Genomic DNA, 13898 nt, shown 5'->3' with positions numbered 1-13898 from the left:
TGACCTGAGCCCAGCCAACAGGCACAGGTGGTTCACAAATGCAGGGGTGAGGAATAAGGGTGGATAACCTTGCTCTCCGTGCAGACATTGATGAATGTAAAGAATACAGCGGTATCTGTGGATCTTGGCGATGTGAAAATGCTGTTGGCTCTTACAAATGCTCCGTGGATTGCCCGTCTGGCTACTCTCTAGAAGCTGCAGGGATCTGTGTTGGTGAGTTGTACCAAACAAGCACTGTGGCGGGGGGGTGGGGGGGCAGAGGGCTTTGAAGGCTGCCTTGTGGAGCTACCTCTCAGGCTTTCGTCTGCAGCGAGTCATCTATGCTTAGCACTTCTGCTTTTATATTAGAATGAAATAAAACTCTAGACTAGATGTATTGCACAAGAACTTGTAAAGACTAGGCCTTGCTTTAGTGCAATATGTGCAAAGTTGCTTCGATATTATGCCACCAGTGCAACAAGCTTCTCTTTGGCTCTGTCTCATCTCTCTGCTTCTAGTGCCAATTCAGTGTGTAAAGCATTCACTTTTTTCCCCTCCATGCTATGCAAAGAATCATTGGTGAACTTGTCTCATGATTGTTGCTATAAAAGAAAGTCCCGTTTGACTTTTCCTGGATCCTTTTATGTTTTATCGCTGCAATGAATCTACAGGAAACTCTCGTTTAAACGGCACCTAAATATTCGGAATTCTCTATTAACCGGCAAAATTCTCGCTCCGAAAACAACACCTCAGTAACCGGCAATGTTGCCGAGTCCGAGTCTCCCGCGGTGGCCAAGTTAGTCAGTGGGGGTAGTTCTCCAAACAGCCACTACTCGGCCTCTTGGCGCTGTCGGAAGTCGGAACACCTCAATACCCCTGTAACAGGAGTCTGTCTCTCGCGCGCTGCCGGTAGTCTCTTCTGTTCCGCCATTTTACAGGGGTACAGGAAACTTCACGATATCTGGCACCGACGGGACCGGCGTGATGCCGATCTATGAAAACTTCCGGACAGACCAGCGCTAATGTTGAAGGATACGGAGGTTTTCATCTCCGTATCTGACAACAAACAATGTTGCTTAGCAACAGCTTGTAAACAGTCGGCCTGTACCTTGGAAGCATCTCTGTAGCTTAGCAACAGCTTCAGAGAGGCTTTCCAGAGACTGACTGTTTAAAAAAAATGCTAGGAGAAGAAAAAAAAAGAAGAAAAACCTAACAAAACGGCTGCTGATTTCTGCCGTTAGATCGAGGTTTCCGGACATACAACCTCCGGATAAACCAAAGTTTCCTGTACTGTGTGTCTCCCACGCTGCTGGTAGTCATTGCATTGCATTACCCTCAACTGGCAGTACTGTACTTAATCAAGCATCTTCCACCATCCAGTTAACACAACATTCTGTAGGTGAGTACCCAATTACTGTATACTGCACATTTCTTGATTTTTTTATTTTACTTTGTTAAAAATAGCCTCGGTTGATAACCCTCTCTGTCAGCCGGAATTTTTGATAAATCGGCAACACGGCGGTCCCGTCGGTGCCGGATACCAAAGAGTTCCTGTATATCACTAGCTACAGTCATCATTCTGAGGAAATATTTGCCGAAGGATACACATTGAACTAGACTCCTGTCTCAAAATTTTCTACTTCGCTAGATCGGTTTTAGGATACAGCTCTTCTATCTTCAATTTGTTAAGAATTCAAATGTTTTAAGGGATGAGTGGTCGTAAAAATGCACGGCCCATACCAAGTAAAATGTTAACCAGCATATATTCCGCCAGTGCTCCGTTGAGAGAGCGGACGGAAGAAGTGAATGTTTTCACAGGTTTTGCTTGTACCCTCGTGGAAGGTAAACAGCTTCTAGTTACGCTGCGGCTGATTCAAGGCCAAAGCAGGAGGGCAGGTCAGAAATATATGTAGTGGGGAAATTCCTAAACGAGCAGCACGGAGTCAGGCATTGTTCCACTCCTGGATGTGTGATCTGTAAATCCGATGTAAGGGGAAAGCCCGTTGCTGTTCTTGGGTCCTCCTGTAGGAAAGGGTAGGTCTCAGTGGAACGCTCTAGTTAGCGATGCTTTGCTGCTTTGTAGGAGGGTTTTTGTACACTCTCAGTAGTTGCAATGTCTCTCCACGGATTGTAGGTTGGCACATTTTACCTTCAGTATCTGCATTTCCATTTCCAACGTGCGGTCCTATACAGAAAGACTAGAATTGAGTTGAATGATGTTTATTTAAAGTGTATAGATTTTCTAAAACTATTTTGAGGATGTTTCTAGTTTCATTTTAGAATCATATCTGATGGCCGCATATTCAAATATGTACTTTTAAAAATGTTCACTTTGAGACGTTAATATAAACTGCTCTAGTATTAGACAAAAGAAACATTGTATGATACACAGCATTAATTGATCCTTAATCATTAAAAAATCAGTCATTATTTGTTTGATTATATCCTGGACTTTAAAAACAGGAAAACAATTTCATCTGTTCTCCGATTAACTCCAGCGCCCTGGGGAGTGGGGAAATCAGCTGGTTCCACTACTGCTGATCGCTATCGAGTAACCCACATGAGCACAGCTGTGATCTTCTCCACACCCACCGGGCGGGTTAGGTTAAAATCCAGGCTGTGGTTTCTGACCATGTCACAAGGAATTGTGAAACGGTTCTGTTTTGCATTCCATCTGATGTCATTTCAATTGCAAGTTAGACAAATTAATTTTAATTTCTCCCTCTCCTGAGGACATTGACATCCTTGCGGGGGCACAAATTCATGTGTGTTAGTTTTCCTGCGGTACATCTCCCAGGTGATCACTAGTCACGTGTGATCCTTGGCAGTGAGTGCTGGCAGGCGATTGGGCTATGGAGAAGCATTTTCTTGGTGTAGGCAATTTTATATTCCCCCCCCACCCCATCCCGAGATCTTCTTTTTCTTCAGACTGTACCTTTAACACAAGGGCTGTCAGACAGTCTGTTCCCAGGTCTCTACTGTTGGCTCTTGGTAACCGCTGAGACCTAGGAGGTGCGGCAGAAGGTGGCCTAGAGACGTTTACCCTCGGATGGATGTTCCGTCTCTGCCTGCAGGCGAACATCTGGCTTCTGCTTGGGGCCTTCGCCACTGTGCTGCCTGACTGGGGCCTTCAACACATTTTACAAGCATGTGTATTGTACAGTGATATAACTAAACACTCGTCTATCTGTTCCTGGAAGGTTACAGATGCACTGGGACGAGATATCAGCTCACGTCTCTTTTCAGAATAAGAACAATTCAAAAAGCACTAAAGTAAGCCTCTTGTAACAACTGGAACCCTGGTTTTAACCTAACCTGTCCAGGAGGAATGGGGCGGGTTCGTGTCGGCCACTTGCTTCACACCCCACCCAATATTACTCTCCATTGACTTCAATTGGGTAATAACATCGGATTGCCGTATAAAATGGGCATCCAAACCGACCGACCCCATTCCCAGGCAGGTTCATAGAATAGAATCATAGAATGGTTGCAGCACGGAAGAAGGCCATTCGGCCTGTCGGGTCCATGCCGGCTCTCTGCAAGAGCACTTCAGCTAGTCCCACTCCCCCACCCTTTCCCCGTAGCCCTGCAAATTTGTTTAGGTTAAGGGTTAGGTTAAAATCGGTGCTATGGCTTCATTGTGTCATGGCCATGTGACAAGGAATCGTGAAACTGTCCTGTTTTGCTTTCCATCTGATGTCGTTTCTGTTGATAGCTGGACAAATGAATTTCAGTTTCTCCCGAGGAGGTTGACATCCTTGCGGGGGCACAACTTCATGTGTGCTAGTTTTCCTGCGGTATATCTCCCAGGTGATCATTCGTCATGTGTGTGCCTTGGCAGTGAGTGCTGGCAGGCGGTTGGGCTGTGGCGAAGGTCACAGCTGTCCTCACAGGATAGCCACACTTGAACGTTCAGCAAGGGTTACTGGATAGCGATCAGGAGTAGTGGAACCAGCTGGTTTTCCTTCCCTCGGTGCGCTGGAATTAATCGTAGCACAGATGAAAATGTTTTCCTGTTTTTTAATCCAGGATATAATTAAGCAAATAATGACTGCAGTTGTCAATGATTAAGGATCACCAGAAATCCCCTCATGTAGTTAATATTTATGTAATAACCGTATGTCTATGTTTTAATTTTATTTCTTCCCCACCCAAAATATGAAATGTCATTACATTAAAATAAGGCACCAAGATAAGGCCCTATGTTGAAACATTTGTATGAAAAGTACACCCATGTATGTAATTTATAACACAAATGGATTATAATTCTCCACAAGTTGGCTGGTCTCCCAGTCAGGTCCATCATCTTCTTGTTTCGAGGCTAGGCACACATACATAATGTTTTGTTATGAGTTGTCAGGTGCCATAACTCCCACCCTCACAGGAACAGGAGGAGGCCATTCAGCCCCTCGAGCCTGTTCCACCATTCAGTGGGATCGTGGCTGATCTGTCCCTCAACTCCAGTTACCCGTCTTTGCGCCCTATCCCTTGATACCCTTACCCAACAAAAATCTATAGATTTCAGTCTTGAAAAATTCAGTTGACCCAGCATCCGCAGCCTTCTGGGGGAGCGAGTTCCACATTTCCACTACCCTTTGTGTGGAAAAAAAATGCTTCCCGATTTCACTCCTAATTTTAAGGTTATGCCCTCTTGTTCTGGATTCCCCCACCAGAAGAAATAGTTTCTCTGTATCTACCCTAGCGTATCCCTTAATTATTTTAAATACCTCGACTAGATCAAGCCTCAACCATCTAAACTCAAGGGAATACAAGCCACAGTCACGGAAAGGGTACGGCAAATATTTACTAGAATGATACAGGGAATGAGGGGGTTATGGTTATGAATAAGGGCTCAAAAGTGTAGGTTTATTTTTCATTGGAATAGAGAAGGTTGAGGGGTATTTAACAGAGGTTTTCAAGATTCTGAAAGATTATGAGAGGGTAAAAAATGAAAAATTGCTTCCTCTGGTTGGTGAATTGGTAACAAGGGCTATAGACTGACGATTACCATGTGAACAACGAACAAGGAAGTTAGAAGAAATGTTTTCACACAGAGGGTCATTAGAACATGGAATGTTTTATCACAAGTGGCTATCGAAACAGAGATTATAACATCATTTAAAAGGAAATGGGAATTTGAAAAGGAAGAATATAAGAGTAATCCAGATACAGAGCAGGGAAATGGGATTAGTGTGGATAGCTTCAGTTGCAGACTTAACACTGGCACAATCAAGACGGGCCAAACGGCCTCCTCCTGTGCTGTAATTTATATGATTTCATTTCTGCGGCTGTCTGGAGTATGTGAACTGAGCTATTGGGTTGCTCTTCACTGAATGTTGTAATCTCAGGGTCTTTGGAAAGAAGCATTATTTATCTGGTGACAAAACCAGAATTAATAAATAAGTTAAAACTAATAGTTAAACAGTTTGGGCAGGATTTTCATTGGGCCGTGGAGGCGGGATTGGAGGCGTGTGGGGGGTTAAAATCCCGAAATCGGGGGTCCCGAACCCATCCCGCACCCAACCCGCCTCCATGCCAGTTTCAAAGGAGGCGGGTACCCGACCCGCACTGGGACCTGCCTCCCCGAGGCGGGAAGGGGATTAGTGCCAATTAACTGCCTGTTAACAGGTAGTTAACAGGCAGCTTTTAGCCTAATCCCTATTTTTAATGTTGAAGTGTGGGATTCCCGACGGCTCCAAACCACGGCAAGTTAGAGGAGGTGGACTGTCGGGATGAAGGGCTTGGAGGGGTCGAGATGTTCAGGTGAGTGATGGGTGCATGAGTGCAAAGGTAAGTGTGTTTGGTGTGTGTAAAGTGTTTAAAGAAGTTCTACTAACCTTTTCTTACCTTTGTAGCCTTGCCTCCTTCAGGTCTCGAGAGTCCCTCATCTCACCGGCACAGAAAGCAGAATGGTTGCGAGCTGTCAAAAATTGCAGCATTCAGCTTTCTGTTCCGGGGAGATCTCTAAATCAGCCTGAGAGGAAGGAATTAAATTAGAATACAGATTGTCAGTGTTTGACAGCTTCAAAGAGCTGTGAAACGCTGATATTTCATCTGTCAAAAGGTCTTGAGCCCGCTGGGTGGGCTCAACAAGGTCAATCAAGTCAAAATCGCGTGGGTTGGCCACAACTCGATGGAGGCGGGACTACAACCCCGAAAGTTGTAGTCCCGCCTCCTACCCGACTCCTGAATGAAAATCCAGCCCTTTGACTCTGTATTCTTTACTTAATGTTTAAGAAAGATTAGTTATCGTTTATGATTCGTTTTTAAGCCAAGTGCATTTTTCTACATAACACTGCTCAGAATTAGGTTTTCACAAAGTAGGTAGTGAAAGATTTAATTGACGTGTTTCCAGCACTGCTGCTCTCTGAATTGTTAGAGAAGCACCGACTCCATGAAGAAGGGTTTGACGAGCCGGTTTAGTTTGTTTAAGAGCGGACGGCCTGATGATGTTGGTCAGGTTGAAATGCACCGTTGCAGCACTTGTGCGTGATTTAATCATGGCACAAATGGCTTGCTGCCCTTCCCTTCTTCAGACAAAAGAGAAATTTGCCAAATGCTTTTTCTTGAAGGTAGTGCCCCTTTAAACTGGGAATTCATTTAACAGCTCACACTAATTAATGGTGTTCACCAGTTTCATGCAACATTAGAGATTGATTTGCTTTTAGAATCATAGAACGATACAGCACAGAAGGAGGCCATTCGGCCCATCGTGCCTGTGCCGGCTCTTTGGTAGAGCGATCCAATTAATCCCACTCCCCTGCTCTTTCCCCATAGCCCTGTAAATATTTTTCCCATTCAAACATTTATCCAATTCCCTTTTGAAAGTTACTATTCAATCTGCTTCCACCGCCCTTTCAGCCAGTGCATTCCATTTCTTAAAATTTTCTTTCATTTTCTTTTCTCTTGCCATCCCTCCTTTCCTGAAGAAGGTGCTTCGCAGACACCAGTAGCCCTCCTGTGATCATTCTTCACGTGAGAGGACTGGTAAAGGAAGAAAGACTTGCATTTATATAGCGCCTGTCATGACCTCAGGTTGTCCCAAAGTGCTTTACAGCCAATGAAGTACTTTTGAAGTGTAGTCACTGTTGTAATGTAGGAAACATGGCAGCCAAATTGCGCACAGCAAGCTCCCAAAAACAGCAATGTGATAATGATCAGATAATCTGTTTTTGTTATGTTGATTGAGGGATAAATATTGGCCAGAACACTAGGACAATTCCCCAGCTCCTCTTTGAAATAGTGCCGTGGGATCTTTTGCGTCCACTTGAGAGGGCAGACGTTCATTTAATGTCTCATCTGAAAGACAGAACCTCCGACAATGCAACACTCCCTCATTACTGTGTAGAAGTGCCAGCCTAGAAGTCTCAGGAGTGGGGCTTGAACCCATAACCTGGGCTGTTGATTCATGGAGGGACCTCACAGCCAGGCCAAGTCCAATTGCACGCACAGGGCATCACTGGGTGGTGATCGTGAACGGAAACCCTGGCTGATAATGGGGCTCAGTTGTCGCATCACTCCAATACTTCCCTAACTGAGGTCAGCACATCAGGGAGGGGGAGAAGTACCTGGACTCTGTGTATCAGGAGGTGGTCACACCTATGAAGTTAATTAATTCAGATGTAGCCCATAGTCAGGGACAGGACGGTGTGACTATGAGTGAGGCAGGTACGGGGATCCAGGAGGTAGAGCTGGAGGAGCCGCAGCCCTTGCTCTTGTCCAACAGGTTCGAGGTTCTTACTCCCTGTGGGGACAGGAGCAGGGACTGCAGGGAGGATGAGCAACCTGGCCACAGCACCATGGAACGGGGGGCCATTCAAGAGGGGGGAGTAAATAGAAATGTTGTAGTGGTAGGGGATAGTATTATTAGGGGGATAGATAGAGTTCTCTGCAGCCGAGAGCGAGAGTCCCGAAGGCTGTGTTGCCTACCCGGTGCCAGGGTTAAGGTCATCTCCTCTGGGCTGGAAAGAAACTTGCAGTGGGAGGGGGTGGATCCAGTTGTCGTGGTCCATGTTGGTACAAACGACGTACATAGGACTAGGAAGCCGGTTCTGTTAAAGGAGTATGAGCAGCTAGGGGTCAAATTAAAAAACAGAACCTCAAGGGTAATAATCTCTGGATTATTACCTGAGCCACGAGCGAATTTGGCTAGGACAAATAAAATTAGAGAGTTAAATGCGTGGCTCAAAGACTGGTGTGGGAGAAATGGGTTTTGCTTCCTGGGACACTGGCACCAGTACTGGGGCAGGAGGGAGCTGTTCCGTTGGGATGGGCTTCACTTGGCCAGTGCTGGGACTAGAGTCCTGGCGGATCATATAACTAGGGCTGTAGAGAGGGCTTTAAACTAACTAGTGGGGGGCAGGTTCCTAGAGAGCAAATAATAAAAATGACAACAGAGAAGGTCATAGACTTAGGTAGCAGTGGGGAAATTAAAAACCAGAGCATGTCAGGAAGGGGCAGAAGGTATGGAGTAAAAGGTAAAGTAATAAAAAGGGCAAAAGCAGGAACTAAGTGTCACAAAACATATTTGAAAGTTCTCTATCTGAATGCACGTAGCATTCGTAACAAAATAGACGAGTTAATGGCACAAATAACTACATATGGGTATGATCTTGTGGCCATTACAGAAACATGGCTGCAGGGTGACAATGCCTGGGAATTAAACATACCAGGTTATTTAACGATCAGGAAGGACAGGCAGGAAGGAAGGGGAGGTGGGGTGGCTATGTTAATAAAGGAAGGAATCACTGTAATACAGAGAAATGATATTGGGTCAAAAGATCAGGATAATGAAACAGTTTGGGTGGAGGTAAGGAATAATAAGGGGAAAAAAACACTAGTGGGCGTAGTCTATAGGCCTCCGAACAGTTGCAACTCTGTTGGACGGAGTATCAATCAGGAAATAGTTGAGGCTTGTAATAAGGGAACATCTATAATTATGGGGGATTTTAACTATCATATTAATTGGACAAATCAAATTGGGCAGGGCTGCCTTGAGGATGAGTTCATTGAGTGTATTAGGGATGGGTTTCTTGAGCAGTATGTAACTGAACCGACCAGGGGGCAAGCAACCTTAGATCTGGTCCTGTGTAACGAGACAGGATTAATTAAAAATGTCCTAGTAAAGGATCCCCTTGGAATGAGTGACCATAACATGGTTGAATTCCATATTCAATTAGAGGGTGAGAAGGTTGGATCTCAAACAAGCGTGCTAAGCTTGAATAAAGGAGACTATGAAGGTATGAGAGTGGAATTGAGTAGAGTGGATTGGGAAAATAGATTAAAGGGTAAGACGATGCATGATCAGTGGTGTACATTTAAGGAGTTATTTTACAACTTCCAAAAAAAATATATTCCACTGAGAAGAAAAGGGTGTAAAAGAAAAGACAGCCATCCGTGGCTAAGTAAAGAAATTAAGGATAGTATTCGACTAAAAACAAGGGCATATAAGGTAGCCAAATCTAGTGGGAGGATAGAGGATTGGGAAAACTTTAAAAGACAGCAAAAAATAACAAAAAGATTGACTAAGAAAGGGAAGATAGATTATGAAAGTAAATTAGCAAAAAATATAAAAACAGATAGTAAGAGTTTTTATAGTTATATAAAAAGAAAAAGGGTGGCTAAAGTAAATGTTGGTCCGTTAGAGGATGAGACCGGGAAATTAATGGTGGGAAATATGGAGATGGCAAAAACACTGAATATTTTGTATCAGTCTTTACAGTAGAGGACACTACGAATATCCCAACACTGGACAAACAGGGGGCTATAGGGGGGGAGGAGCTAAACACGATCAAAATCACTAAGGAAGTGGTACTCGGTAAAATATTGGGACTCAAGGCGGATAAATCACCTGGACCTGATGGCTTACATCCTAGGGTCTTGAGGGAAGTGGCGGTAGGGATTGTGGATGCATTAGTAATAATTTTCCAAAACTCCCTGGACTCAGCAAAGGTCCCGGCAGACTGGAAAACTGCTAATGTAACACCCTTATTTAAAAAAGGCAGTAGACAGAAGGCTGGAAACTATAGACCGGTTAGCCTAACATCTGTGGTAGGTAAAATTTTTGAGTCCATTATTAAGGAGACAGTAACAGGACATTTGGATAATCATAATTTAATAGGACAAAGTCAGCATGGTTTTATGAAGGGGAAGTCATGTTTGACAAATTTGCTGGAGTTCTTTGAGGAAGTAACATATAGGGTGGATAAAGGGGAACCAGTGGACGTAGTGTATTTAGACTTCCAAAAGGCATTTGACAAGGTGCCACACAAAAGATTATTGCTTAAGATAAAAAATCATGGGATTGGGGGTAATATTCTGGCATAGATAGAGGATTGGCTATCTAACAAAAGGCAGAGAGTTAGGATAAATGGTTCATTCTCAGACTGGCAATCAGTAACTAGTGGTGTTCCGCAGGGGTCAGTGCTGGATCCCCAACTCTTTACAATCTATATTAACGATTTGGAGGAGGGGACCGAGTGTAACATATCAAAGTTTGCAGATGATACAAAGATGGGAGGGAAAGTAGTGAGTGAGGAGGACATAAAAAACCTGCAAGGGGACATAGACAGGCTAAGTGAGTGGGCAGAGATTTGGCAGATGGAATACAATACTGGAAAGTGTGAGGTTATGCACTTTGGCAGGAAAAATCGTAGAGCAAGTTATCTTAATGGCAAGAAAGTGGAAAGTACTGAAGTACAAAGGGATCTGGGGGTCCTGGTGCACGAAACTCAAAAGGTTAGTATGCAGGTGCAGCAAGTGATTAAGTAGGCCAATGGAATGTTGGCTTTCATTGCTAGGGGGATAGAATATAAAAATAGGGAGGTATTGCTTCAGTTGTACAAGGTATTGGTGAGACCACACCTGGAATACTGCATACAGTTTTGGTGTCCATACTTAAGAAAAGACATACTTGCACTCGAGTCAGTACAAAGAAGGTTCACTCGGTTAATCCCGGGGATGAGGGGATGGACATATGAGGAGAGGTTGAGTAGATTGGGACTCTACTCATTGGAGTTCAGAAGAATGAGAGGCGACCTTATTGAAACATATAAGATTGTGAAGGGGTTGGATCGGGTGGATGCGGGGAGGATGTTCCCGATGATGGGTGAAACTAGAACTAGGGGGCATAGTCTTAGAATAAGGGGCTGCTCTTTCAAAACTGAGATGAGGAGGAACTACTTCACTCAGAGGGTGGTAGGTCCATGGAATGTGCTGCCCCAAAAAGCTGTAGAAGCTACATCATTACATAAATTTAAAACAGAAATAGACAGTTTCCTAGAAGTAAAGGGAATTAAGGGTTACGAGGAGCGGGCAGGAATTTGGACATGAGTCTAGGTTCGGATCGGACATGGCCCTGTGGGTAGCGGAGCGGGCCCAGGGGCCGTGTAGCCTGATCCTGCTCCTATTTCGTGTGTCTAATTCTGTTAGATTCAGGAGATGGTTCTGTGATAGTAGATTGGCGGTTAGGATCAGATCAGCCATGATCTTATTGAATGGTGGAGCAGGCTCGAGGGGCCGATTGGCCTACTCCTGCTCTTATTTCTTATGTTCTTATGTAATTCATCGCAGACTAGGTCAAACCTGAGACTTTCCTGGTCTGTATTTTTAATACCACATCACACAGTGCATTTACCCACTGAGCATTTGGGGTCTGCATGTGATAGAGGGAATCAGAGAGAGTCATAGAATCATAGAAATTTACAGCACAGAAGGAGGCCATTCGGCCCATCTTGTCCATGCCAACCGACAAAGAGCTACCCACCCTAATCCCACTTTCCAGCACTTGGTCCGTAGCTTTGTAGGTTAAGGCACTTCAAGTGCATATCCAAGTACTTTTTAAATGTGATGAGGGTCTCTGCCTCTACCACCCTTTCAGGCAGTGAGTTCCAGACCCGCACCACCCTCTGGGTGAAAAAATGTCTCCTCAAATCCCCTCCAAACATCTGACCAATTACTTTAAATCTATGCCCCCTGGTTATTGACCTCTCTGCTAAGGGAAATAGGTCCTTCCTAGCCACCTTATCTAGGCCCTTCATAATTTTATACACCTCAATTAGGTCTCCCCTCAGCCTCCTCTGTTCCAAAGAAAACAACCCTAGCCTATCCAATCTTTCCTCATAGCTAAAATTCCCCAGCCCAGGCAACATCCTCGTAAATCTCCTCTGCACCCCCTCTAGTGCAATCACATCCTTCCTGTAATGTGGTGACCAGAACTGCACGCAGTATTCTAGCTGTGGCCTAACTAGTGTTTTATACAGTTCAAGCATAACCTCCCTGCTCTTATATTCAATGCTCGGCTAATAAAGGCAAGTATCCCGTATGCCGCCTTAACCACCTTATCTACCTGTCCTGCTACCTTCAGGGATCTGTGGACATGCACTCCAAGGTCCCTCTGATCTTCTGCACTTCTCAGTATTTATAATGTATTCCCTTGCCTTGTTAGCCCTCCCCAAATGCATTACCTCACACTTCTCCAGATTGAATTCCATTTGCCACTGTTCTGCCCACTTGACCAGTCCATTGATATCTTCCTGCAGTCTGCAGCTTTCTTCTTCATTATCAACCACACGGCTAATTTTTGTATCATCTACAAACTTCTTAATCATACTTCCTACATTCAAGTCTAAATCATTGATATATGCCACAAAAAGCAAAGGACCCAGTACTGAGCCCTGCGGAACCCCACTGGAAACAGTCTTCCGGTCACAAAAACAGCCTTCGACCATTATCCTTTGTCTCCTGCCTCTGAGCCAATTTTGGACCCAACTTGCCCCTTTGCCTTAGATCCCATGGGCTTTTACTTTCGTGACTAGTCTGCCATGCGGGACCTTATCAAAAGCCTTGCTAAAATCCATATAGACTACATCAAATGCACTACCCTCATCGACCCTCCTTCTTACCTCCTCAAAAAATTCAGTCAAGTTAGTCAGACACGACCTTCCCTTGACAAATCGATGCTGACTGTCCCTGATTAATCCATGTCTTTCTAAATGAAGATTTATCCTGTCCCTCAGAATTTTTTCCAAAAATGTTCCCACCACCTGACAGGCCTGTAATTACTTGGTCTATTCCTTTCTCCCTTTGTAAACAACAGTACCACGTTAGTAGTCCTCCAGTCCTCTGGCACCACACTTGTAGCCAGAGAGGATTGGAAAATGATAGTCAGAGCCTCTGCTATTTCCTCTCTTACTTCTCTTAACAGCCTGGGATACATTTCATCCAGGCCTGGGGATTTATGCACTTTCAAAGATGCTAAACCCCTTAACACTTCCTCTCTCACTATGTTTATTTCATCTAATATTTCACACTCCTCCTCCCTGATTGCAATGTCTGCATCGTCCCTCTCTTTTGTGAAAACAGATGCAAAGTATTCATTAAGAACCCTACTCATGTCTCCCGCTTCCACACACAGGTTACCTTTATGGTCCCTAATAGACCCTACTCTTACTTTACTTATCCTCTTGCTCTTAATGTATTTATAAAACATCTTTGGGTTTTTCTTGATTTTACTTGACAATTTTTTTTTCATGCCCTCTCTTTTTGCTTTCCAATTTTCCTTTTTAATTTCACCCCTGCACTTTCTATACTCCTCTCGGCTTTCTGCAGTGTTGAGTCCTCAGTATCTGTCATAAGCTTCCCTTTTCTTGTTTATCCTGCCCTGTATGCCCCTCTGTGTGAGAGAGTGGGCTCGAATATCATCGGGCCGTTGAGGCGGGATTGGAGGCGTGTGGGGGGGTTCAAATCGTGAAATCGGGGGGCACGAACCCATCCCGCCCCCAACCCGCCTCCATGCCCATTTCCCAGGAGGCGGGTACCCGACCTGTGCTGGGAGCCACCTCCCCGAGGCGGGAAGGGGATTAGTGCCAATTAACTGCCTGTTAACAGGTAGTTAACAGGCAAATTTTGGCCTAATCCCT

The 13898-nt window shown here is 44.6% G+C and overlaps 1 protein-coding gene across 1 annotated transcript in view; it reads left to right on the top strand.

Moving 5' to 3' along the window:
* ltbp1 (latent transforming growth factor beta binding protein 1) overlaps window positions 1–13898 on the top strand; it is a 580062-nt gene that overhangs the window by 458837 nt on the left and 107327 nt on the right. The window contains 1 exon segment of the mRNA XM_085980097.1: window positions 85–213. Coding sequence (XP_085836223.1) covers window positions 85–213 — 129 coding nt within the window.

Source organism: Somniosus microcephalus, chromosome 3, assembly GCF_052327205.1.
Source record: "Somniosus microcephalus isolate GS21.2 chromosome 3, FLI_Smic_1.0, whole genome shotgun sequence".
In the NCBI taxonomy this organism is placed as follows: Eukaryota; Metazoa; Chordata; class Chondrichthyes; order Squaliformes; family Somniosidae; genus Somniosus; species Somniosus microcephalus.
This window is presented reverse-complemented; position numbering and strand designations above follow the sequence as displayed.